The sequence below is a fragment of the Ranitomeya variabilis genome, chromosome 7, assembly GCF_051348905.1.
Source record: "Ranitomeya variabilis isolate aRanVar5 chromosome 7, aRanVar5.hap1, whole genome shotgun sequence".
Taxonomy (NCBI): Eukaryota; Metazoa; Chordata; class Amphibia; order Anura; family Dendrobatidae; genus Ranitomeya; species Ranitomeya variabilis.
In genome coordinates, this window is record NC_135238.1 from 203,622,531 (window position 1) to 203,650,268 (window position 27,738).

Below are 27,738 nucleotides of genomic sequence, written 5' to 3' on the forward strand. Positions count from 1 at the left end.
TTGAGCTGTAATGCAACATCAGTCACATAAACTAGATCGGTGACAGGATAAATGTACAATATAATGTCCAGGCAATCTGTAGGAAAAGGCTCCCTGCCCCACCAAAACGTGCCTGTCACCACCCTGTTGTCGGGTGTCCCGGGACCAGGGGCTCCTTCCCTGTCCCTAATGCTAGGGGCGCCCAGCACACCCTGTTCCTGGGATTACTTCTGATGGTGAAGACACCAGGGCCACATACCTTGCCTTAACTTTTAATCCGCCCTCAGTCTGTACCATTTCCCCACCCAGGGAAGTAGAAGTGTACCATGATACACCAACCAGAACAACAAGGTAGTACGAACAGGGGTAACGTTAAATACCAAACATACAAATATACTCTCACAAACAACAGAGGTAAACACCGGGGAGTGGAGGATGGGGTAACAGCAAAGTAGGAGAAGGAGGGGAATTAACATGCAACCAAAACCTAGCAACAGTTGTAGATAAATCCAAACACCTTCTCAAACAACAACAACAACAAACCACCATCTCCAAACCATGCTGCATGAAGCTATCTCTGGCAATGAGTGCTAGCCAGGGCCCAGACAATTTAGGAGAAGAGAATAGCTAACAGTGAACAGCTGAGAGCCTTAATGCAGGAAAACTTCCAAGAGCTCTCAACTGAGCAGATTAACCCTCACACTGCTAAAAGAAACCTGCATTATTTAATATGAAGGTGAAGTGCTTCTAATCAGTGCAGGAGTAGGAGAAATCAGACGCTGCGGTCTTCTGTCTCCTCTCTGTCGTGGTAAACCCATGACAATGCCTGTACGGGAATGGTTCGCTGCCCCACAAAAAAAAATGCCAGTACGGGAATGGCTCGCTGCCTCACCAAAACCTGCCTGTACGGGAATGGCTCGCTGCCCCACCAAAACCTGCCTGTACGGGAATGGCTCGCTGCCTCACCAAAACCTGCCTGTACGGGAATGGCTCGCTGCCCCACCAAAACCTGCCTGTACGGGAATGGCTCGCTGCCCCTCCAAAACCTGCCTGTACGGGAATGGCTCGCTGCCCCACCAAAACCTGCCTGTACGGGAATGGCTCGCTGCCTCACCAAAATGTGCCTGTACGGGAATGGCTCGCTGCCCCACCAAAACCTGCCTGTACGGGAATGGCTCTATGCACCACCAAAACCTGCCTGTAAGGGAATGGCTCACTGCCTCACCAAAACCTGCCTGTACGGGAAAGATGCCGCGTACACTATAAAAATTCTGAAATAGAGAAATATAAATGATGTCCTTTCACAGACATTTAATGACCCTGCAGAGAAAGTAATTAAAAAATATTCAAAATCATAAACCACAAATGAAATGTACCCAAGTGATTGCTTGCGGCCTTTGAAGCCTGAAACAGTTAAAAGAAGTTAAAAGAGCTGGAACATGTGCGCAGCAAGTCATTTTGACATCACCATGTATGCGTTCATTCTTTTTAAATTTTATTGAGCGCTTTTATCAGGTAGGTTCAAGGCAAAACAAACCTGAAAAAGACGTTGTATGTACATATCCTAAAGAGCTTTTTCCTGAAGGGCTTCTTGCATCCTTTGGATGTGACAGTGCCTCATTTGGAGCAGATTCCATCAGAATCCACTTCAAAGAAGGGTTTTCCAAATCCACTTCAGAAAGAAGAAGAAAAAAATACTGCTGTAAACAACAAAGTAGATTTATCGTACAATTGAAAAGGAAGAGTTTTCCCAAACGGGTCTTAGAGCAGAAAAGCTCCTAAAAAGCTCTTTGTAGACATAGCCTCAGGTGGCACCGTACGTATAAGATGGTCGGCTGGTTTTGCCTAAATCAGACAGTTTGGCAGACTTAACACTACCACTAGTTCACACACAAAGGATTCCTCCTCCACCACCCTAATCCGACAGGAGCTACAGACAAAAAAGTCAAATCATCTGTTCACATTGATGTCATGAGTTTCAGATTTTGTAATGGATCCCATGAAATAGTGTCCGTGTACAAAACCATAAACCCAGGGAGTAAAGAGCAGGATCCCAGGGATTATTCTGTAACTCCAAAGGACACGTAGCCAATTTACAATATTTACCGGCCACGGATATTTTTCCTCCACTGCCAGATTATCAGTAAATCCAGATTAGCAGGTAAAAGTATAAAAGGTCTTCACATTTATAGAGCGTACGGGGGAAGACTTGCCGTCAGACTGTGCCGTAGAGATCGTCTTACCAGCTCTGCACCAGTTTGATAGAAGGCATCTTCAGGAGGTTGTCAGGAAGCAAACTAATTTCTTTCATTATATTTGCCAACCGTACGGGCAGCTCTTGCCGGAGAAATATAAAGGACGTCTTTTCACAGGCATTCACCGACCCTGCAGAGAAAGTCAGTAACAAAATATTCAATATATAAACCAGAAATCAAATGTATCCAAGTCATTGCTTCAGTGCATTCAGCTTCTACCAACGTGGAGATCCGGTTCTGTGGAAGACATAAGAGCGGTGTATCAGGGGAACCACTATGTCCTCTCTGCACGTTATAGAGGGGAAGTTTAACACTTGGGTGCCCTCTCTACCAGCCATCATGGAGAGCAAAGCAGAAAGTGTTCCTTGGTATGGAGGACTCAACGAGATGATATATTGAATTTATTGGGCTCCTACTGTTTACACTGAATGTTACAAGTAGAAGCCTCTGGATCCCTGTGATCTTGTCCTTTTTGAGTGTCCTTCTGAACAACACCGTCCAATTGGTACAAACCCCTTTAAAAGTCAAGCAAATGCCACTTATACGAGGTATATTTGGCCACATTATATTAAGTTTGCAATATATCGCAGTGCCAAGTGATAACTATCGGTGCTTGTGTTGCAACATGAAAGGTAACGCAACCATCACATGACCATCTCCAAAAATCCAGACCTGCCGCATCCACCGTGACCCTCCAGCATCTAGCACTATACAATGGGAATCTTAATGATGCGTGGGCCAAGTTGGTGTGTAACCTAATCTCTCACAGGCTCATGTAAATGTACCCTAGTAGTCCAGAGCTGAAGTCACAATTCTTTTGGGTATTGGAAACAGTCAGTAGGCTGGGAGTCCTACATCATTACTGTACAATGTCTGGAGTAAAGAGGACACTTCCCAGAAATCAAAATCACCAGACAAAGCTTTGAAAGTTGGGAGATTTCAGCTCTGAAGCTTTAAAATTGCGAATGAAAGGGCTTCTGCGTCAAGATTTGAGAGATGTTACCTGATGTGGCGTCTGTCAACTGCAAAATCTCGTAGATGGCTGGCAAGCATCATGCACATGCCCAGTAGGTCTCAATAGTGATACTTTCCGGTACCTGAGAGGTGATAGACGCCACATTGTGGCCACACACCTCAACCCCAAAATGAGAGGCGCCAAATAGCGCCTTTAAAAACGATAAAAAAAAACAAGCAGAGCCATGTATTTGCAGATTTCTCCACTTATTAGTAACAAGATGATGCGTTATATAGGACCTAAATGCTCATTGTCACTTTATACTAATATTGTGCCCAGCCCCCATTAGAAGAGCGTGGGCACGCAGACACTGCTGGCTTCTTACCCTTGAGGCATAAGATGAAGGTGACATTGCTGGCTATTTATAAGCCCAGGACCTAGCCTGCTGCATTCTGACCACAGCGGCCATTCACAGCACAGAAGAATAGGTGATCACATGGCAGCTCATTATGTTACTGCAGCAATGAATCAGCACAACAGGACGGTCGGGGTGAAGGGCCAGACTGCAGGTCAATGGTAACTGAGGCAGGAATATAGGAAGGAACTGCTAAATAGCAACTGCCAGCTCCAGTATACGATAATCCCCGGCACAGCTCCGGCCATAATGGTATACACTGGGACCGCCATATACAGCATTCTATCATGTCCCCCACATTGCTACCTACCCGCTCTCATTCCTCAGTTGTACGAATAGAGATGTTCTCCTCTATGAACAAAATTATTGTTTTTCTTAAAGGGAACCTGTCAGCAGGATTGTGCTCAGTAACCTACAGACAGTGTCAGGTCGGCGCCGTTATACTGATTACACAGATCCCTGGTGATGAAATCAGTCTTGTGATTGTTGCTTGATCTTTTCAGTTTTGTGTTAATGATCTGCTCGTGCTCCGGGGCGGAGCTGTGTGGGGGTCTTCATGTGGTGCTCTGATTAGGTATTCATAATGCAGACTGATGATAGGTCACTGATCCCTCACTGACCTGCCCCCTAGTTTGCATACTTCATATATTATGGTTTGAAAAAAAAAATTATATTTATTATGCAGGCGCCGGCGTCTGTGCTGCTGAATGATTGCATCTAGAATATCCATGTTTTTAATTTTATTTAGTGATACAAATTGCTTGAGGGAAAAAAAAAAAATCTTCCTCAAAATGGCGCCAGCTGCACCTGCGCAGTAGCATAATTCGGAATGCGATAGATTGCCAAAATGGCACAGGAGGTGGCGCCTGCACAGTAGCATCTATCGCATTCCAAATTATGCTACTGCGCTGGTGCAGCTGGCGCCATTTTGAGGAAGATTTTTTTTTTTCCCTCAAGCAATTTGTATCACTAAATAAAATTAAAAACATGGATATTCTAGATGCAATCATCCTGCAGCACATGCAACGCCGCCGGCACCTGCATAATGAATGTAATTTTTTATTTTTTTTTTCAAACTATAACATGCAGTATGTAAACTAAGGGGGCAGGTCAGTGAGGGATCAGTGACCTGTCAGCAGGCGGCATTATGAATATCTAATCAGAGCACCACAGGCCGCCACAGAGCATGAGCAGATCATTAACTGAAAATCCAAGATTAAACAACCACAAGATGGATTTCATCACCAGGTATAATTGTAATCAGTATAACGGCGCCGACCTGACACTGTCTGTAGGTTACTGTGCACAATCCTGCTGACTGGTCCCTTTATAGGGGTATTATTCCCATCTAGATCTAATGATCATGAGGGAAGGTGGGGGGGGGTTCTAAACTCTATTGATCCAAAGAATGAAGGGGACGCAGCGCTGGTGCAGTCCCGACCACCTGGCTGTGTAGGAGACTACAGCAGATTCCATTCACTTAAAAGGGAATATTCAGCACATTTTTACCTTTGGAAGTAGTGGTACGGCTATGTAGGAGCTCATCTTGTCCCGCAATAAAAACCATTCATTTTGTAAAGATACAATGTACCACTCCTGTGAAAACTAGCACAGGTGACATATGCAAATCAAGCTGGAAGTGCAGTGGGGGCGTGACAATGCACTTGGAAGAAGCCGTCCTTGGTTACTGCAGATCCTGCGGTAATGGAACTGAGCTGCAGAACTCGAGAATGGCCACTACACCATGAACAAGGCAGTCTGGGCCGCCAGCGATACTGACAGCTATACAGTGCAGTCCTAGCACCCAGACTGTAGGACGTGGCCATTCCTCAGAGCAGCATTGGTTCAGTGATGACAGAAGAGAGTGGAGGAGCAGCTTGGCGGAAATCACATCATGCCCGAAAATGTATAATTGTCAATAGGACAATGGTTTACTGGATGAGGTCAGATTGCTTAAAAACTAAAAAGGAGGGACCTCGGCCTCTAGATAATCAGCAGTGGTCAGATGTCCAGTGATCACCTATGATGATGGTTCATAGAGGAGCCGTCACCTCTTCTATCAATACGATCATTCCCTATGAAATCGCAGTCCTGGAACCTTGTGTCCTTACAACTCTGTGTCTTACTATTAATCCCTCCGTTATTCCCCCTGGAAGTGTATGACCACAACAGTAGCTTGCTGTTACATCACCCTTCTGGATAATGGTGTGCTGCTGCACAGAAGGACACTGATGTCACATAGTTTAATGGGACACATCGAACTGATGAAGAATGGAGAAGATGCCAGAGCGGCAGGGGCTCATTCTTATTATGAAGCATTAACAGCGTTTGCCCCATTTTTCCATTTAAATAATAGGGGTGATACAAGTAAAGTAGCCCCCACACTAATAAGATTGCATCCCCCCTACTCTGGAACTCTGTACCCCAACATATCAGACTCTCGCCTACAAAGGAAACCTTCAAAGGGAATCTGAAGACCCACCTCTTCCGACAAGCCTACAACCTGCAGTAACCACCGATCCACCAAACAATGACCAGCTCTATCCTCACCTACTGTATCCTCACCCATCCCATGTAGATTATGAGTCCTCGCGGGCAGGGTCCTCTTCTCCTCCTGTACCAGTCATGATCATTGTTTTTAATATGTGCACCCCTCCTCACATGTAAAGCTCCGTGGAATAAATGGCGCTATAATAATAAGACGCCAATGACATCTTAGTAACAATCCCAGATTAGCGTTTCTCATATATCTGCATTGTCGTATTCCTGGAGATGTAGGAGCAATCTGACAGCTGCATGTTACCAGTTGGGGGAGGGGAGGGGGTGTAACGACACAGAATGCTGCTGACCAGTGAGCTGCTAGAGTCAGACTATGTAGGGACACACCCCTTTGACATGGGGAATAGTAACGCCCAGTTGTTTATTTGCTTCCAGGAGGAATAACAGAGGAGCAGGGGAATGTGAGAAGAAGCTCTGGCATTATGGCCCCCAGCCTGGAGCACAGCACAGACACTGCCCCCCTGTGGACAAGGACTGAACAGGCTGCACTTGCCCTGTAAGCACACCCTGGGCTCCAGTGCAATGAATGAACTCACCAAAATCCAGGAACTGCTTCATGGACAGGGGGGATGGGGAGAACTTGGAGTAGTAGTCCACCAGAGTGGGGGTGCCGCTGCTGGTGAGGGGGGCACTTCTCATGAGGGCCCGGAGGAGCCGCATCTTGTGCTAGGTGGGAGCTCCCGTAGTATCACCTCTAAATGGCGCTGCAAACCTAAATGCCACACACCCAGCAGAGTCACATCAATGCCCGTGCACCGGGACCGTCTGCTGTGTCCTCTCCGGTTCTCCTCTGGGTCCTCTCTCACATACACGTTTCTCCAGCCCCAGCCAATCACACAGCCATAGCAGCAGCAGGAGGCGTGGTTTCGTGAATAAACAACCGGCGCCATCTTTGTCCTCTCAACCAATCAAAAAGACCAAAGTAGTCTACGTCAGACTATGAGCTACCAATCAAAACTCTCCGACTCCAACCAATCATAATGCCGAGAGGCATGGTTTCGTGATAAAAACAGCCAGCGCCATCTTTGTCATCTCAGCCAATCAGAGCGATCAAAATAGGTCACATGGAGCGACGCACTGCAAATCAAACCTTGTATGTAGTGTGTTTCTATTAACAAATCATGGCGAACGGCAGGTGACCTATCATCAACGAGTGTGGAGGAATCTAGACGACAACGTCACACACTCAACGCGTGTCAGAGGCTATAGCTGGTGGGACAAGTGCAATGGAAAAGAATTAGAGCGCCCTCTACTGTGTGTGGGGTGGAAGAGACTCAAAATACACGATCAAACCAAGCTGGAAGCTTCAGAGCGCCCTCTGCTGTGCAGGAAAGGGAAAGCAAAAACTTATCCTCACGTTGTTATTCATAAATGATTCAGTGTAATGTAACGGAGTTAAACACTTCTATGTAAACAATGGAAATAAAAAAGCATCAATTTCACGATTTTTTTTTTAGGGCTTTTCATTTTACGACGATCTCTGTAATGTAAAAATCACATTGGCGTTTTTTTCCCCCATCTTTAGCAGCAGATTTTTATTTGTGCGCTTTCGTTTTTTTCCTCTCCTTTATCAAAGAGCCACAATTTTCTATTTTCCTGTCGACACAGAGATCTGAGCAGGGGGGGAACTACAACAGGTGCAGGGGTTGCAATCGCACCCAGGCCCTGGAGCCTAGGGGGCCCTAAAAGTCCCTTTGGCCTATAGAAAAAGACTATTGCTATTAAAGATTTAAAATATTTGGGGGCCCCGTTGGAGCTTTCGCATCGGGGCCCATGAGTTTCAAGTTACTCCACTGGATCTGAGGGCTCGTCTATTGTGGGACGAGTTGTAGTTTTGGTTCACACCATTCATTTACCTATATAATGTACTAAAACTATGAAAAAATATAACTTCCAAGCGCTCTGCAAAGATGAAAAAAATATCCCACAATTCCGTTATCGTTTTTGTGTGTGTCTGGGGGGGGGGGGGGGGTTACGGCATTAATTGTGCAGTAAAAATGACCTGGCAGTATGAGTCTCCAGGTCAGTACGGTTACGGTGATACCAAACATGTCGAGGTTTTGTTGTTTGTTTTTTTTTGCTCTTTCGTTGATTTCAAAAATTCTTAACTTGTAAAGAAACTCATAGTTTGTTGAGTTTTTTCATACGTTGTTTATTTTTCTGTCAATGACGCTGTGTGAGGGCTTGGTTTTTGCACGCCGAACAGCAGATTTGACTGGGGTACATATCACACTTTGATAGCGTTTATTGCAGTTTCCTTGGTGCTGCTGTGGCATCTTGGATTTTTCGGGTTGTTTTTATTTTTTTGCGACATTTCAAGATAAAGAATTTCATATTTTGATACATATTCAAACTGATACATAGTTAATGACATTTTAGTAATACTTGTAAAAATACATTTTTACACATCAAGGACATCCATCATTTTTAGTTCTTGTATGATGACATTACTGTGTGCATTCATTTTGCAGACTATTGTGTTTCCAATGTTCTGTGACGTCACTGTTTCTGTAATGTCTTCTCCGAGTAGACTATTCCTTATCTGTGACAGTGAACACTATAGTAGTCTTACTCTGTTACACAGGTACGGACTGGGACCCAAATTCAGCCCTGGCATTTGAAATCACACAGGCCCATGCTGTCCCCATCCCAAAGCACCAGATGGGATATATTACTAATACTACCCTTCGTGGAGGAAAGCAAGATTTACTACAAGGCCAATATTTCTAAAGATACCTTCATCACAACTCTTAACAGTATGGGTGTCTTGGTCTTGAGAACACTGATTCTGTTAACAGCGTAGCAGACAACGCAGCCCACAGAGGTCGTGTTGTACTCCAGGTCACACGGCAGAACTGGAGGGCATAGGACTGCGTGTTATTTGCCCCACCACACCTGAGGTACAGCAGCATTACAGAGCCCGGGTCATGAGAGACCCTATAAAACGGCTCAAGCTGCCTACCATGCAGGTAACTGTCCCAGGACAGGAGAGGACTTTGCACAGAAGCCACGGGCAGCAAGGACCTCGCCATCTAGCGCTTACGGACCTCACCTGAGAGAGGGATCTACTTTTGCCTCCAGGCCGGCCGGACCTTATTATCACCTGTTCCTGGTACCCTGGACTGTGGACTGCTACTGCCAGTAAACCAGGTAAAGACTTTACAACTCTGTGTCCTCCACTTATTTGCCGGCATACACCATCCTTGCCCATACGCCTTGGCAGCCCTGGGGACCGTGCTTCACCTGTGGGAAGCATCACCATCCAGCCGCCATACCATCACCCCAGAGGACCCCTTTAAGCGGGGTCGGTCTCTACTGACCGAGAACCACAGGTGGTGTAACGAACAATAGACTTTATTTACAGTTCCCCTTAAAAGACCTTTCCCCATCAGCTTGAGGCCGCGGACAGGGTCGTAGCCACCGTGACATCCCCTTTAAGTGCGACCGGACCCGGTAACAAGTACCCCACTGCCCAGGCGGGCGACTCACCGACACCTGAACAGAAGTCCAGGGAAGGGAGCAGGAGCTGCGCAATTTAGGTTAGACGGCCATGGAGCTCCGAGAACGTTCCCAGGCCCCAGCACCGACGTGTGCACCATAGCGCACAGCACATTAGTGCACGATGGGGCCTGGTGAGGCAGGGCCCCGAGCCCCCCTCTGTACCGCTGCTCACCGGGCCCCATACAGCAGTAAGGGCAGTAATTCCTGATGGAGGCCCGTGTGAACGTGCACCTACACGATGCATGCACACCAACTTATATTCCAGTTAATCGCTTTAGGTTTTTGTTAGAGGCATAACTTTGCCACACAGCAATATTTAAGACAGTGCCACACCCCACACGGTTTCGCATTAATGTACAGGAATAAAGTATAAAGTGTTATCACATTTGTTGGATAATGCACACGGTGGAATAATGTTTCAGGTATTTTGTGCTCTGTGCAAATAAGAGTGTGGCCTCCCTTTTCAGTGATCTGCACATTACATTTATGCAACTCCCCATGGTTTGGTGTCCATTAGTCGGAGTCTTGTTACTGCCCAGCCCTTTACATCATTTGACATATAGTAAGGATTTAACTAGATTTTACTAGAGGTTAGGACCATCCCGAATAGGGTCACTGTGATGTGGTGGGATTTTTTTTAATGACAATTATGTTAATGAATGCCTTATGTTATTTTCATGCACTGTTGCAATTTATTTACTGTAGGGTATTTTCTCATTTTGATTTTATAAAAATTTATGCCCCTACATATTTGCTACTGTTGAAAGGGACGTAGTTGCTGTTACAATTATTAGGGTGCAGTCAGACGGCCGTATTACTTGCGCGAATACTGCAATACTCAAACTGGCAATCGGCTTTCCTGAACTGAGCATGACAGCAGCATAGAAATACATCACGCTGTCACGCTCAGGTCAGGAGAGGTGGTGGGTCAGACCGTGTACTGCAATGCAATCCTCGCACGAGAAATACGGCGGTCTTACTGCGCCCTAATATTTACACTTTGATTATAGAGTGCCTGTATGGACCACCTGGTAAGGTGGATTCGCTAAACCCTAGGTCAGTGTAAGTGGTTGTGAACCAGAGGCTATGATGTAGCGGAGCTGGACGGGTTAGACATTATGTGGAACTGCGAGGACCAGTAGTACAGGGAATAACTTTCTGATGACTGAAGGTCTGACCACTCGGGGCCCCAGCAATCCCCAGATTTGGCCTTTGCAACCCCGAGAATGTGCATGTGTGACCTCTGCTCCATTATCTATGGGGTTGCTAATCCCTGTGTTCAGCTGTTTCCGGCAGTCCCATATATAAATGGTGCTGAGGCATCCTCACCTTCACGTCATTCAGGACAGGGCTGCACAGCCCCATTCTCGGGGTTCCAGAACTTCAATCCCAATGATCTGGTTTAAGAAAGCCCATGAGGATTGGGCACATGGCAGCTCCTTTAATGTCTGGGTGCAATTATGTAAGTGAAGGTTAAAGAGTTTAATCACTGCTTGAAGACGTGGACTTTTGAGGTAGGTCAAAGACGATAGGTTCAAAGGGACACATTGGTTACATATACATGAAGATACTGATCCTCCTTGCGGAGATCCATCTGTGTAAGCCGTCTTACAGGCAATGCTGCTTGAGACAATATGCCATTTTGTGCTGCGCCAGAAGAAAGGAAACTACATCTCTAGCACCACCTATTGGTAGCTACTATACAGACTTTTTGATATGTGACAACAGTCTGAATTTTGCAGGTATGACCCACAAAAGGCCCCAGAGTGGGTGTTTTGGAGAGTGTTCCTGGACCTTTTGGTGGATCTCATGGTGGAATTTTCGGTATCTTGATTTTTGAGAATTAAAATATTAGTAGGTATGCTATCTTCAAACTAAGGTTCCAACAAATGTAGGAACAGTTCAAGAGTACGTGTGCCACAAATAAAAACAGTATTTTGGATCTCCAGATCCTTCACTCAGACCTACCTTCAGTTTCACAGCTGCTCCTCTGGACCCCACCATCATAACCACACTTCCCAGTGCTTTATTATTGCCTACAACCCACTAGTGCAGTCCACAGTGACTAGGTCTAATCTCACACACTGGGTGGGCTCCTCTGGCATATCTACAGTCTTACATAAGAGGGTGTATCCCAATATTAATGGTCAACTATATTACGCACTTCCAATAATATAATATCCTATATAAGAGAGAAGCAACAAAGGCGTGGAGGTATAAAGAGTAAAAAATGTACTTTATTGAATAGAAAAAGATAAACACAATAAAAAACACACTAAAAGCAGGGAGAAGTATCAAAAGTACACTCAGAGGGCAGGAAGTGTGACGCGAGAGGACACGCAACCGGGACCCGGCTCAAACAGCAGAAGCACACGCCACACGAGTGAGCCCAGGATATGCACACAGGTATTTAAAGTGCTATGTGCAAGGTTTTATTGTGTTTATTTTTTCAGTTCAATAAAGTCAATTTTTTTATTCTTTATACCTCTACACCTTACATAAGAGGGGTAGGAATGAGGGCTACATCCATTCACAATGGAGCCAAGACAAATAAGGACTGTCCCTTTTATCTCAGGATTGTCAGAGTACAACTAATAGGACTGCAATCAGAACTGTACGTTTGACTATGAAGGCTCCTGATATTCCCAACCAATGCACAAACTCTGTTTGGGATTTTTCAGCGATAATCTGGGACATACCTTCCATTTTTCTTTGCCAGTTCATTCACGTGATGGCAACATATCCAAATCCTTAGCCAATTAACTTGGCATTTGACTTATTTTTTTCATTAATGGGTTATTTTCCATATATTGTTGCCTGGTGGGTTTACTACCATAGAGATGACCACCAATTCCGAGAACTGGGATCTGAATTGCCTCATTGGGCTCAACTGGTGGGCGGGCATGCATGCCTCTGCTCCATTCATTTTTTATGGCACTGCAAGAGATAGCTGAGTTTTGCTCTTGGCTCAGTCCCATAGACAATAAATGATGTGATGGAAGGATGCATGCACGGCCACCTCTGCATTCCATCAGGCATCCTAGACAGTCCTTCTCTTGATTGATGGAGGTCTCTGCACTCAAATTCCCATCGATCAACATCGTAGACAATGGATAACTTGCAATATTGGGAATAACACTTTAAGACCAACAACAAACACAATATGAACAACTGAAGAATAGACGATGTAATCCAAGAACAATTAAAGGGATACTGATGACATGTGAATAAGTTGTATGTTGGTCATTACTATGGCATGGAGTTATTAATCTACCAGTGATCCAATTTTGTAACACTTTCCACATTATAATGTGATTGTCTAGAAAAACCTTCTTCTGAAACCATCTCCATACCTTTTCATAACCCACTTTTACTTGTCAATACCTATATGTCTTATTAAATGTATCATTTAATAATTACTGTACTCACTTTTCTTCTTTTTTTATAAAAACATCTTTATTTCACGTTTTATTTTACACATATCCACAGGTATGTATATTCACTGTATAGAACTGTTCAACATTTCTAGTTAGTACAAAATGAATTGCAAATAGAAATAAAATGTGACACAAGAACCTGGGTTTAACACTGTACATCTCATGGAAAAGCAATATGTGAATTTGGTACAAGTGCTGGAAAACAACATCTGAAGTAGAAAATACAATGTTAAAAAAATGAATCAGAAAAATGCAATACTACAAGCCATGTAATGTATACTGCTCCACTGGACACTTGACTGGTGGATGAGTTATTGATTCACTTGCCCAAAGCTGTAGTTCTGCAGTAGACCAATAAGTCACATTGTTTTCATCGCTAAGTCTTTATTAGTTGGATTTTAGATCTGATATTACATTATGTCGTGATTAATTTTAAAATATTTAATTTTTATACGTCTTCATAAGTTTATACTCCCTTCTAGCTGCCTGAAGCACTAAATTCAAAGTCAGCTAAGGAGCATACTTTATATTGCATTATTCAGCTCAATGTATACATTATAAGCGCCCCCTAGGGGTGGATACAGACAGACAGAAGTTTATCATTCAACTTTTTTTTATTAAATTGTTGAAAGCTTGGAAAAAAAAAATTAATGCAGGGGTAAAAGCGGTACCTGTAGCCAACTAGCTTTTTCTCCAGAGTTTGGAAGGTGTTATAACTGTCTAAGTATAATTAGTGTTTTTTTTTAATCTTAGATCTATTACTGTCTTTTTATTGTAAAATACTATTAATGCAGCTGTAAAAATATGTTTAAAAAAATACTTTAACAGTTTGTGTCTGTTCAGCACATTGACTCAAATTAAAACAAAAAACACATAAATAAAGCATAAGTAACATAAAAAAAACAAGCTTCCTTACAGTAGAGACATAAACTATACTGTACACTTTAGACTACTCTTGCCAGCTTTATTGTCCCCACAATAGAAACTGCCATAGTCATCAATCGGAAACAACTAAAAAGTAGTAAATTCGGTGGTGCCAGAATGTGTGCAGCACTTGAAGATGAAGGAGTATTTAAGCTGTTAACATTTATCACCCAGCCATTATGATTGCTACTGATCGCAAGAATACAGGCACTGGGGTAAAAGCGGTCAGCTGCTTCCATATCTTGCAAAAATGTATACAAAGCAACAAAGCATATTATCCCCACTGCAGCCATGATGGAGGGGAGATGGGTAACTGCCCCCCAGTTTAACCCTTTTCATTCAAAGTATTTGGAATGACGGTATATATTTCCAAAGTGTTTCATTAATTTATCATCACATCCCACCTTTTGCTACAGAAATCTGTCATATATAGCACAAGTAATTCGCCTGTCTGAAAAGCAGAAAACTAAAGTAAATGTCATAGTTTCCAAATTCCAATATATACACGTCGAGATAGTTAAAAAATAATTCATTTATCCAGTGTTGACTCAGTCACCCAAAGCAGAAAAAAATCTGCTCATAGCGAGACGTTGCACTTTTTTATACTATAGTACAGTATTAAAGGGTTTTTTCTTTTTTTACTTTTTAAGTAATATACAGTATAATTAGGCAAAAAACCCTACATTTAACCTACATACTCAATCTGAAGTTAATTCTACACCATTCACATACTACATAACAGCTACTTCTACGGTGCAAGACCACGAATCTCTGATAAGATACATATTCAGAGTGAATGCAAAAAATAAAAACTAAAAGTGTTAGGGTATGTTTACACAGGACGTATTGCTTTAGTTTTTGCTGCGGATTGGACGCTGCGTACAGCCGTAGCGTCCAATCCGCAGCGTCCAGATGTTACAGCATAGTGGATGGGATTTTATGAAATCCCGTCTCCACTATATGTGCAGGGACACATCCGGCGGCCCTGCATAACCGGACATGCGGCGCGCCTTTACAGACCGCAGCAGGTCTATTTATCTTGTGGAGACGCTCCGTCTCCGCAAGATAAATTACACAGCCTATGAATACGATGCGGTGATTCAGCCTGTGTTCAATGAACACATCCGGAATCACCCGCAGGGAGCGGCGCTTTGGGCGGAGCGGGGAATCCGCTGCGTCCAAAGCGCAGAAATTACGTCCTGTGGATACATAGCCTAAATCTCTTTCTTTATACTTTTCACCTTGTTAATATTCACTCCTGACTTTGACTGAACCCAAAAAAAGCTGCACCAATCTGCACTGTGTAAACCGGGTCTAATATCCGCACAATTCTTTTGTAACGACAGCGATAAGTTGCTGATACTGTGTCAATGTGAATTAAATTTATTTCAGGTCCTGAACAACTGGTCTTGCAGAAATTTAGCTTGCTGTTTGTTGCAAAGCGTCAGCCCTATATTATAGGGTCTAATTACTGGTCCCCAGAAAAGGTGACTTTTGAATGGATATGGTAGTGCAATGAGCACTTTAAAGGGAACCTGTCACCTGAATTTGGCGGGACCAGTTTTGGGTCATATGGGCGGGGTTTTCGGGTGTTTGATTCACCCTTTCCTTACCCGCTGGCTGCATGCTGGCCGCAATATTGGATTGAAGTTCATTCTCTGTCCTCCGGAGTACACGCCTGCGCAAGGCAATATTGGCTTGCGCTGGCGTGTACTCCGGAGGACAGAGAATGAACTTCAATCCAATATTGCGGCCAGCATGCAGCCAGCGGGTAAGGAAAGGGTGAATCAAACACCCGAAAACCCCGCCCATATGACCCAAAACTGGTCCCGCCAAATTCAGGTGACAGGTTCCCTTTAAATAGAGCTGCAGTGTGCATGTTACCACCGCTCCACTCACATGGGTGCAAAAAGTCCAACCTCTAAACCTCCCCTCACTGATTTGGTAGTTGACCTTTTCATTTTTATATTTTGATTTAAATTTGATCAACAAAAGTATTTTCAGTGCCTATCGCAAATATTCAGTGTGTGCTACCCTTTTTTTAAAAAAAAACATCAGAAACAACATCTGGCTAGCACTGCTTCTTCTCTAGTGCACTCCTAGTCAGTACAGACAGTACAATAACGCAAGATAATTGCTGCAGTCTTGCCATATTTGCTCTACGTGAAGGCCTTAGGCTTGGGCTCACAGGTCTGCATATGTACTGCAATGCCCGGACTGCTGGTGGTTCTCTCGACCCAAACTTTTAGCCTCACATGTGTCTATGAAACTGTAAGTTCAGGTCGGGAGACCCATAGTCAGTCTGGGCGGTGCGGTTCGTATATGGACCATTAAATATGCTCATGTGAACGTGGCCAGATGGTAATGAGCTCCGCACCAAGCCTCTTAAGTCTAAGATGTGCCTTGTGACAAGGCCATTGGCTGTGTTTTGGTGTAATATATATATAATATATATATAAGGATTTCTTTATAAAAAAAAAGATGTCTTTAAAAAAAAAAAATCCCTGAATATTTCCATAATATCTATGCGATGGGACAGTTTTGCATAGATTCAATACATACAATAATGATGAAAAACTGTAAAACATAACAGTATGGCCCCATATAAGTCTATGGGTGATATATCATACAGGTGGTATAGAGCTAATGCGACCATGTTCACAGGAACTAGCTGGTTTCTCAGGGGATAGAAATAAGTATAAGACATTTTGGGAGCAGATTTATCAAAAATTGTTTAAAAGAAAGACTGTGTTGCCCATAGCAACCAATCACAGAGCAGCTGTTATTTTATGAAAGCTGTTTTGAAAATGAAAGCTGCTCTCTGATTGGTTGCTATGATCATCAACATCAGTCTTTCTTTTAGACCATTTTGATAAATGAGGCCTAGTGTTTCTCACAGAAAAACTAAGCCGTGTATAAAAAAAAACAGCACTAGAGAACCTTTATAAATGATAGACTGGGCCTACTAAAGACATAGTAAACAGCAACATGTCGAACGTGTGTCCCCCTTTAGAAATACCATTTTTTATGTGTACACAATACATTATTTACATACATACATTGTCAGGCTACCAAAAAGTAAAGCGATGCCTTTGGCAGTTAGGAAATTTCCGAGGCAGGATGCGGAAAGATCTATTCACACACTGAACACAACATAAAATGTAGTACTGCATTATAACAGAAAATAGAGAGCGACAGAAAAATGCATTGGAATAGTGTTGACCATTAGTTACACCCAAAATAAGAAAAAAAAACCCGGAAAAAATAAATCTTTGGCCTTAAAGTGTATTTCTAAACTGAACGCAGTGGAGTTGGCCATTTTTATGGGCATATGTAATATCACTGACACAAAATGGCTGCTGCCTTCAGTGTGCACACATGATATGCTTACTTTACATTTAAAGGCAAAAGGAAGCAATAAATACCTCACAGGTTACTATATACAAAAAGGACGTCGAAGCGTTGCTGCTAGGTTTGGAATCTCAATGACAAATGTGACCGTGTGGACAGAGAACCATATTGCACATTTTTACTTTTTACATTTTAGGATTTGCAGCCTTTAAAGAGAACCAGTCATTTTTTATAAATATGCATATTTTTAATCTGGTGTAAATGCTGCTGGTTTCCTGAATTTTTATTTTTTTTTGTTCCTGCGATATGGTGCTCACTTTCCTCTATATAACCTTAGTATTGTTATCCAACAGGGCGTGGTCCTCTCATTCATTGCAAGAAAATCTGTCGATCACGCCCACTTTGATAAATGCTAGATTGGAAAGAGAGGGCCATATTTCTGCACTGAAAAGCAACTCCAGATTCAGGGTAAAAAATTACATATTTATAGCAAGTGACAGGTCCTCATTAAACCATCAGGAATGTGTACTGAAAAGAGAAGCAAAACTGTGATATATTATTTCACCATGGCTAGGTTCACATTGAAAAAAAAAAATCATACATTAGGCGGTCCTTAAGTTTACATATAAAATAATCAATTTAAATCAATAGGATGCATATGTGTAATACCCAGCCGCAGCCACTATCAGAAGACGGCCAGATCCGCAAGTGAGCATTGCCGGCCGGCGGTGCCGGGTGTCGGACCCCGACTGATCAGTCATTGATGACCTATCCAAAGGATAGGTCGTCAATAATGATGAGCGAGTATACTCGTTGCTCGGGTTTTCCCAAGCATACTCAAGTGGTCTCTGAGTATTTGTAAGTGCTCAGAGATTTAGTTTTCGTCGCAGCAGCTGCATGATTTACAGCTACTAGACAGGCTGAGTACATGTGGGGATAGCCTGTTTGTTAGGGAATTCCCACATGTATTCAGGCTGTCCAGCAGCCGTAAATCATGCAGCTGCTGCGACGAAAACTAAATCTCTGAACACTAACAAATACTCGGAGATCACCCAAGCAACGAGTACCGTACACTCGCTCATCACTAGTCGTCAATGCTAAAGTAGTGGACAACCTCTTTAGACTTTATTAGGTTTTCCTTGCAATTAAAGATTTAAAGGCACACAGTACCAATCTTGTTAGTCACTCAAATGCCTTCAAAGCTATATGCCATTAAAATGGCGGTATAGTTTGCATAGGTAATAGACGTATCATATGGTATATGGCACAGATGCATGTGTTTTAAGGCAAACAGATCACAGATCTCATCAGAGTGTGTAAGAAGGTCTTATAGCAGCTATAAAATCTTCTTTGCATTATTAAAGCACTTAACACGTTATCCACCTTTGGGGACATTTTATTTTACTTAAATACATGTATTTGGGACTAAAATCAATTTAATAATTGGGTTTTATTAAAAGTTTTGCTCTGTTTGGCTTTTACAGGTTTTAATTTGGATTCAACTGTGATGAAAAGAATTACGGTACATACTCTCCATCAGATAGTCATAGAGGGATGACTGACAGATTCTCAGTTAACTCATTGTTCATCCAGGATTAGACAGTACATCTGTAAGACTATAGAATGCAAGCAATGCAAAATTAATAATGAAACCTAAATTCAAAAGTGATTTTTAGTCCTAAATTCATTCATTTAAATAAAAATATATATGTATATATATTGCCCCCAAAGGTGGGCAAGTCATTCAGTGGCCGATTCCTCATTATTGCATAATAACATTATGTCAGCATTAAATAAAACATAGCACCCCTTCTTTCCAATACTTTGTACCTGTAGAAATGGAATCTACCAGGTAATGATTATTTTGTCAAATGAGATGACTTACCAAGACAACTCCCTTTTTCGTAATGAACATGCCTGGCAGTCAGATTTTCCCTGCTATGGCCAATGCAGGTGAAATGTAGTATTGCATGGTGCCCACTCCAATAATGTCATATGTGAAAGGGTCAGGTCCACCAAAAGAGCTCTCAACTCTGGTTTATAGAGGTGGGCTTATAAAAGGGGGTTAGTCTAATGGATGACACCTCTTTAATTCTATATTTCACTTGCAGCTCACAATTCATAGAAACATATATTTCACAGAGCAAGTCATATTTGTCATGGAAATAATATCCAGACAGCAAAAAGGTCTATCGTTTGGCACATACCCAATCCAATCAATGTGGTGCCATCCGCACACTAAAGTGATCTTTTTTTTATCAGAAATATACAAAACATGTAATAACATTTCTAGGAATAGCTTTCATTTTCATTCCAGTTGGTGACCCATTGCTTTTTCTCGCTGCTTTGTTTTAATTTTCCTTCTTTGAATTGGCGTTCTTCTTTGGAGATTCGGATGGCGTGGTATCGCGGGACACTATCATCGTACCTGGAACGTTTAAAAAATCCAAACTGGGAAGAGAGACAAGATTTGGGTCATTATAAGAAAATGAAGAACGATTTGTTCAGGTTCACAGCGGACAATTTAGACAACAACATGAAGGTAGTTTAACGAGCCCAAAAAGCTATTAGAAAAAGTCAGCAATGAGGCGAAATGAGAAAAAGTTTGGATGCATGTTCAAGGTAGAATACGTTTAGAAGCAAAAAGGGTCCTGCATGATAAAGTGTCAATAGTCAAAATAATATTGACACTTATATATTTCCATATTTTCTATTTCTAGGGTGTCCCTTTGACACAAGCTCTCAAATGTCCCAAATAGCTATCTATTAAAAAAATACATAACAGATCAGCAATTCCTGGCAAAATAAGTAAACTGTGAACAGTTGCAAGCGGATGTGACGGCAATAATATAAACTCAAACAAGTGCACTAAGCTATATGAGAACAATGAATACGGTACATGCATTTTGAACTGCATTACTGCTATATAGACAATATAGAATTAAGGTACCTAGTGAAAAAATTGATCAATCTACGTGTGACAATGTGCTTTGTCGTGGCAGATGGGCACAAGTAATTGGCTAATTTGTGCACTAAGTACCTTAATTCTATAAGTATAGTCTATATGAAGGTCAAAATGTATATATTTAGTGTTTGAGATCTATCTATCTATCTATCTATCTATCTATCTATCTATCTCTGTTTGGAAAAAAGGCAGCAAACCAATTGAAAAAGTGAAAAGAAGTGCTATTGAATAATCCATAATGGTGACATTTATGTTCCAAACAGGAACCTTTCTCAAGCCTTGGAGGAGAGGAAGAGGAGAAACGGTTATACTGTAGTTTTATATTATTAAGAACTAGGCAATCATCTCCTTAACACATTTGTTAAAATTAAGAAAAAATTAACAACCCCTTTAATTTGCTACAAAGTATGTATCCATCCATCTTTCTGGAGAAAAAAAAATCATGAAAATTGATTAACAGTGACTGGGCAGATACAGAACGGCATCCAGTCATTTTTTTTTAGTACGTTTTCCATGCATATATGTTACATACAGGTGCTTTAAGAATTATGCTGCCAGAGCAGATAAAGCAAGAGGAAAGATAGTCAATTTAATGATTAATGAAAGTTTTCTGCAGCAAAAGCGATGTGTTATGCTGTAAGGATATCCTGCAGCCAATCCAACACCCAGAAAGCAGTGATTTAAACAGTGAATTACCAATCACAGAGCGCTGATCAATACTATGCGTCAGATGTCAGCCTCTCTTTATCAGATGGCTGAGTATGGATTTCAGCCTTGTGATAAGCGGCATCATATTCATCTTGTTTACTTCTCTTGAAAAAACCACACTACAAAGAATGAAGGTTACACATGGGATGATTTGTGATGATTGCAAAGAAGCATTTGGAAGACAAATCAAAAGCAATGGTGACAGTCTGCTGCAACGACGTCTCATATCAGCATCTCCCGAGAGAGAAGATAGGATATCTTATTTCTGAATCACTCAATCTCTGAATTGTGCATGGTCAAGGTACTCTAGGGTTTTATTTAGGGTTTTACCTTCTCAACCCTACCAATGTAAACTTTTCAAAGTAAGGCATAAATTACTGTCAAGATCCATACTGGCCAAATTATTTGTATGTCTATATCCAGTTGCAATACAAATAAGAAGGGTAAAAGTACTTAGCATTTAGTGCAATTTGTTAAAGGGGTATTCTCATATCAGATAATATTGACGGGATAAACCAAAAACATCTGATAGATGCAGGTATATATCCCTTCACCTCTGGGACCCACTGCTATCCCAAGAATGGGATTTCTTAGTTCACTGTGTTCACTTGCTGGTAATTAAAAGATTGCTGTGAATGCTCAGCTCTCTCCATCGACTTCTAGGGAAGTTATGAAATTGGCTGAGCAAGTTTCAATCTCAGCATAAATAGAATTTGTTAGCCTTTCTAATTTTGGTCTGGTAGGTCTCCTTTAATGTGGGCCTGTCAAATATAAGAGCTAGTTGATTAGTAAGTTATCACCTATGAATAAGGGCTCATACTCACTTGCGTAAAATACGGCCGAGTCTCGTATGTTAAAACCCGCCTCTGCCGCCGGCACTCCGGAGTGGAGCGTGCTGCCGCATCGCAATACATGGAGCTGCGCTCTCCGCTCCCAAGTGCCGGCGGCAGAGCCGGGTGTTACCATGCGAGACTCGGCCGTATTTCACGCAAGTGAGTATGAGCCCTAAGACTGGAAATCTCTGGGAAAGGGATAACGAGGATCTGGAACATTCTGCAGTCGGATATTTCCAGTACTCCCATAGACAATAAATGGAGTAGAGGTCCAGAATATGCACTTCTACTCCATTCAAGATGAGACTTTGCCCGATTTCTGTGTTCCAGAGCGCTGTTTCCCAGGATCACTAGAGGTCCCATTTGTCGGAATCTAAGCAATCAGTACGTTTTTTACTCTAAGCAATGGATAGGAAATAATTTACTATCTTGGAAATTACTTTTTACTGCTTAGCTTGATGAAATATGATGAAACAGCAGAGACTAATATAAAATGTATAGGATTATAAAATTGTAAATGAGCTTCTAATGGCTTTTAGTAATAATGATGTAGGTTAGGTAGCACTATCTATTGATCTGCTATGTGAGACAGTAGCCCAGCCAACCTACTTTTTAACTGTATGGCCATGTGTGCTATCAACTTATTTCTAAGGTGCCAGTGACCCTGACCAGTGACACATGTGTATAATATATATATATATATATATATATATATATATATATATATATATATATATATATATATATTAAATGTACTCACCTTCCATAATATAAACACTAAGAGCGCAAGCATTAAGATCCCTGCTAGTATAGCAACTAGGATAATCCACCACGGTACTCCAGTATATTGCAACGGCGTTTTCTCTGGGAAAACTGTAACCCGCACCTATATGGAGGTAAATATAGTGTTTAGTAATATTGCTTGGATTTCACCTTCACGCATATTTGAGAATAATCACTTTTAGTTTCACCAGTATTCTCATAATAAACTTTTTGTCATCCATATAAACTGTTCCAGATACACACAGCCATACTGTCAAACAATCCTGCCTTTTTAAAAGGATTCATTGACCAACCAATGTGTAAAGAAACACTCATGGCACTAGCGTGTCTACTTTGGGTGTCTAAAAATGATATTTTAATTCTAATTCTGTCCTCTACCAATATTGTGAGTCTGAGCTGCTCATTCATTCCTCACTTGTGCCACTTCTTCCGTTTCCATAAGCCCCATAGACAATAGAACATCAGGGGGCATGAACCATCAAAACTCCATTCAAGTCCCCCTTCCTTACTGCATGATGCAGGAACCGGAGGCTGAGGACCACCTTTTTTCATAATCAGTGAGAATCCCATGTATCAGACATTTCTTACAGTAAAACATTTACCTTACATGGCTGATCCCGCAAAATAGCTCTCCTACAGAAAACAACCTTGTGAGTCGATGCCTGACCCCCTAAATCTCTGATTAAATTTCACATTACAGACTGCATAAATGATCAAAGAGATCTCTTGGACCTTATGAGGCAGGTGTACTTACTTTGAAAATCCATATCAGAATGGCTGTATAATTGTTTGTTTTTTTAAGTTTTCCTGCCTTATATTAAACAGATAATTAAAAATGAGCATTCATAAAACACTTATCTTAATATAAGGACTATAGAGTCATTTTTAATATTTTTTTTTTTAAATAGAAAGTACACTAGCCTCATTTTGGTTTATACAATAATATATACAGTTTCTGAAATCTGGCGACAGGTCAGCTGTAAAAAGTCTTTGCTAGCTCACTACCTACGTGGGAAAAATAAAAGTATCATGTAATGTTTTGATGGATTATAGAGACTAAGGGCACAAAATGCTGCTACATATATTTGTTTATATAAATGTGTGCTTGCATACAGTATATGTGCATATATATATATATAGAGATATATATATATATACACCCCCTGGTATAGGATACAATCTGTTTCTGTACCTGATAACCTTCATTTGTCCATTTAATGTTTTCAGCGGTTGCATCCAGACTGAGCGAGGCTTTCACTATGATGTCCAAATAGCTCATTTTTGAATATTCCTGTTAACAAACGTAAAATAAGTGAGAAAATTTAAAGGTCAAATTCAATAAGTCTAGAGACATAGATGACGCAAGTACATCGCTGCCACAGTACCTCAATAAATGTGCTGTTCCATAACCTGGAGCGAATGGTAATGACAGCATTACTATCCAGACCTTGAAGGGGACATCTAATTGTCACACACTTTGCATGACTCTTACAATCCTGAAATCAATGAGAGACGGATTAACAATCGTTCATATGTATAAAATATATTTGAAGGGTTTTTTCCAAGAAAAAATTATTGTGCCAGTAGTCGGCTGTGAGTCAATAGGAAAGTATGAAACACACCACAATGTATTTATGACTTTATTTTTACTCTTTTGGTAAGAGCTTCTTTCAAAACGCAGCATCTGGTTATTTCTTCACGCATTGTCTCGTAGGCTTTTTCACAGGGTAATAAAAATTGCACGCAAAAAAAAAATACATGTATATGACAAATAAAACCCATAAAAAAATAACAAATGTAAAATAGGAAACTTTTTCCAAGGTGGAAAAAATACTGATGAAAAAGTCTAAAGGAACCCGTAAGAATCTGTATCAAAGTAAACTTATCTGCAGACTTAATAGTTACTGGTTTCTGTGGGAAAAAGTCAGCAATATAGCAGTTCTATGAGCCATCAATGGGTTGCAGACAGACAAAGGAGGTGCTCTTACCCACTACTCCAACTCCTCAATTTAAAAATTATTTAGACAGATTTTGTAGTTGATGCAAAAGCATGAATACTAAATCAATAGAGTGGCTCTTTGCCAGCGTTCACACATTGCGCCTGCGGAGCTTTTTTTTTTTTTATATTGAAACATAACGACAAAAACGTTGCTGTTTTTACCATGATCGCGTAAAAAAAAAAAAAAAGAATACACTGGAGCCACAACAAGTGAATCAGCAAAAGAGAAAAAGGTGTGAACGCAGCCTTGGGGGTCACAGGAGTTAGAAATCTACCAATATAGGGCTAAGTTCAGACCAGCGTGTGTGAAATCATTTAGTTTTCAACCGTATGGTGTTCTGTATATCATCCGCATGTCCCATTTTTACATCTGTAGGACATTTGCATGTCATTTTTTATATACATCCAGAATTAAAAAAATAATAAAAGGCCAAATCCAGTTTTATGTTGATAATTGTAATAGATCCGTAAAAAAAAAAAGGATCGCGTTCATAGGACATCCGTTTTTTAATGACACCCATTGAATATGATAACAAAAAAAAAAAATGTCAGAGTAGTGTATGCTGCAATCTTTTATGGGCAGACCACCGGTCCGTAGGTAAAAATGTTTATGTGAAGTACATCAATGACTTGCATTGGTCCGTGTGCTGTTTGTGCCCTATTTATTTTGCACACAGTACGTTCGTCTGGACAAGCCCTAAAGCTGAAAATATGTCATATATACAGGCTAAACCAAAGACAAAAAAAACATGTATTTTTTACAAACCTATACGTACAAAAGTCCAAACACTGGAGAACAGAAGAGTAAATCTTACCAGCGTCATGTACTTCCTATCTGAGAAAAATGAATAGGATTTGCCATCCGGATCACTTTTCTTTTCCCCTATTTCTCGTCTATTTCGACTTTTACCAGACTCCTGTGAAAGAAAAAATTGCATAAACTTGTCATAAAGTCGCAAAACAATGAACAAAAGGAAAAAAGGAAAGAGTTTATTTAAAGTTTGTGTAATACTGAACATTCCGGATAGCAAAATCTGTGCTGTATACTGTATGCTGTCGCGTCTGACCATGGATGGAAACATACTCTATGATGGACCCATTAGCACTAGTGTGAACAGAGCGTTCGTAAGTGACTTGTGTGCGCTAACTGCCAACCAGATAGGACAGTGGTAACATACCAGCAATTTCAGTTTGTTAATTTCACGGACTGGTGAACACGTGACTTTGTCCAGCCCCTTGGAGTCTATTTTTACAATGTACAGAAGCCATTTTCCATTGGCGATTTCTTTTGGCCACTGAATTTCCAAAAATGCCATACCCAGTGAAGTCAGGGGCCGTCCAAAATTAGTCACCTGAAATGTAATTCATATGAAAAGGGTTAAAATAGCAGGTAATACTAAAAATATATTGTCCAGGCGTTTATATGGAAAGAATGATCACAAAAAACATTGGCGCCCTAACACCCTTTGTGTGGGAACGTGGGGAAGCCACGTCTGATTTCTCCTGACTACTCCGGTCATCTCACACTTAGGCCGGCGTCACACTGGCGAGTTTTACGGACGTAAGAGCGCAGAAACTACGTCCGTAAAACTCGCATAACATACGGCACAATTATTCTCAATGGGGCTGCTCCTATCAGCCGTATATTACGGTTCAGTATTATACGGCTTTCTACGGCCGTACAAAATCGCAGCATGCTGCGTTTGTCAGCGTATTGCGCAAATAATACGCCAATGAAAGTCTATGGGGGCGAGAAAAATACGGATTCCACACGGACCTGCAGTGTGACTTGCGAGAAATACGCAGCGGTGTTAGTGAAAAGTCGGTAATTCAATTGCCGGCTTTTTCCTTCTCCTTCACAAACCCGACATGATATGAGACATGGTTTACATACAGTAAACCATCTCATATCCCCATTTTTTTTGCATATTCCACACTACTAATGTTAGTAGTGTGTATGTGCAAAATTTGTGCAATGTAGCTTGTAAAATAAAGGGTTAAATGGCGGAAAAAATTGGCGTGGGCTCCCGCGCAATTTTCTCCACCAGAGTGGTAAAGCCAGTGACTGAGGGCAGATATTAATAGCCAGGAGAGGGTCCGTGGTTATTGGCCCCCCCCGTGGCTAAAAACATCTGCCCCCAGCCACCCCAGAAAAGGCACATCTGTAAGATGCGCCTATTCTGGCACTTGGCCACTCTCTTCCCACTCCCGTGTAGCGGTGGGATATGGGGTAATGAAGGGTTAATGCCACCTTGCTATTGTAAGGTGACATTAAGCCAGATTAATAATGGAGAGGCGTCAATTATGACACCTATTCATTATTAATCCAATTGTAGGAAAGGGTTAAAAAACACACACACACATGATTAAAAAGGATTTTAATGAAATAAACACAGCGGTTGTTGTAATAATTTATTGTTCTCGCAATCCATTTGCAAACCCTCGCTTGGCAAAATAATAAACGCACAATATACATACCTTCTGATGTCAGATCACGTCCCACGAAGTAATCCATCTGAAGGGGTTAACTAATATTACAGGCACGAGCCCTGCTAAATGCAGCTGTGCTCCGTGCCTGTAATCCCCGGCGAATGAATGAAATGTAGGTCAATGACCTACATTTCCTTCAGTCGCGGTGATGCGCCCCCTGGTGGATGTCCTCATATGACCTGGAGCGTGGGAAAAAGTTCCCAGGCTGCAGTTCATGAGAACATCCACCAGAGGGCGCATCACCGCGACTCAATGTAAGTACAGATCCAGCTTTCCTTTCAGCACCCGGGGATTACAGGCACCAGCGAGTGGTTTCTCGCAGCTCGTGCCTGTAATATTAGTTAACCCCTTCAGATGGATTACTTCGTGGGACCTGATCTGACATCAGAAGATATGTATCTTGTGCGTTAATTATTTTTCCAAGCGAGGGCCTGGAAATGGATTGCGAGAACAATAAATTATTACAACAACCGCTGTGTTTATTTCATTAAAATCCTTTTTAATCATGTGTGTGTGTGTTTTTTAACCCTTTCCAACAATTGGATTAATAATGGATAGGTGTCATAATTGACGCCTCTCCATTA

General features: G+C 41.6%; 2 protein-coding genes across 3 annotated transcripts in view; both read right to left on the bottom strand.

The window, feature by feature from the left end:
• Window positions 1-7,048, bottom strand: part of PDK1 (pyruvate dehydrogenase kinase 1) — a 48,530-nt gene extending 41,482 nt beyond the window's left edge. The window contains exons 1-2 of the mRNA XM_077272692.1: window positions 6,700-7,048; window positions 2,223-2,364 (exon numbers count right to left, since the gene is read on the bottom strand). Of these exons, the coding sequence (XP_077128807.1) occupies window positions 2,223-2,364; window positions 6,700-6,823 (266 nt within the window). The 5' untranslated portion in view covers window positions 6,824-7,048. The remainder of the gene's footprint in view (window positions 1-2,222; window positions 2,365-6,699) is intronic.
• Window positions 7,049-17,686: 10,638 nt separating this feature from the next.
• ITGA6 (integrin subunit alpha 6) overlaps window positions 17,687-27,738 on the bottom strand; it is a 79,511-nt gene continuing 69,459 nt past the window's right edge. Inside the window, exons 20-26 of one of the 2 annotated variants that reach the window (XM_077272694.1) lie at window positions 25,843-26,016; window positions 25,480-25,581; window positions 24,051-24,161; window positions 23,858-23,956; window positions 22,643-22,768; window positions 21,038-21,168; window positions 17,687-19,827 (exon numbers count right to left, since the gene is read on the bottom strand). In XM_077272694.1, coding sequence (XP_077128809.1) covers window positions 21,061-21,168; window positions 22,643-22,768; window positions 23,858-23,956; window positions 24,051-24,161; window positions 25,480-25,581; window positions 25,843-26,016 — 720 coding nt within the window. In that variant the 3' untranslated portion in view covers window positions 17,687-19,827; window positions 21,038-21,060. The remainder of the gene's footprint in view (window positions 19,828-21,037; window positions 21,169-22,642; window positions 22,769-23,857; window positions 23,957-24,050; window positions 24,162-25,479; window positions 25,582-25,842; window positions 26,017-27,738) is intronic. The other variant, XM_077272693.1, reaches the window with a different exon arrangement.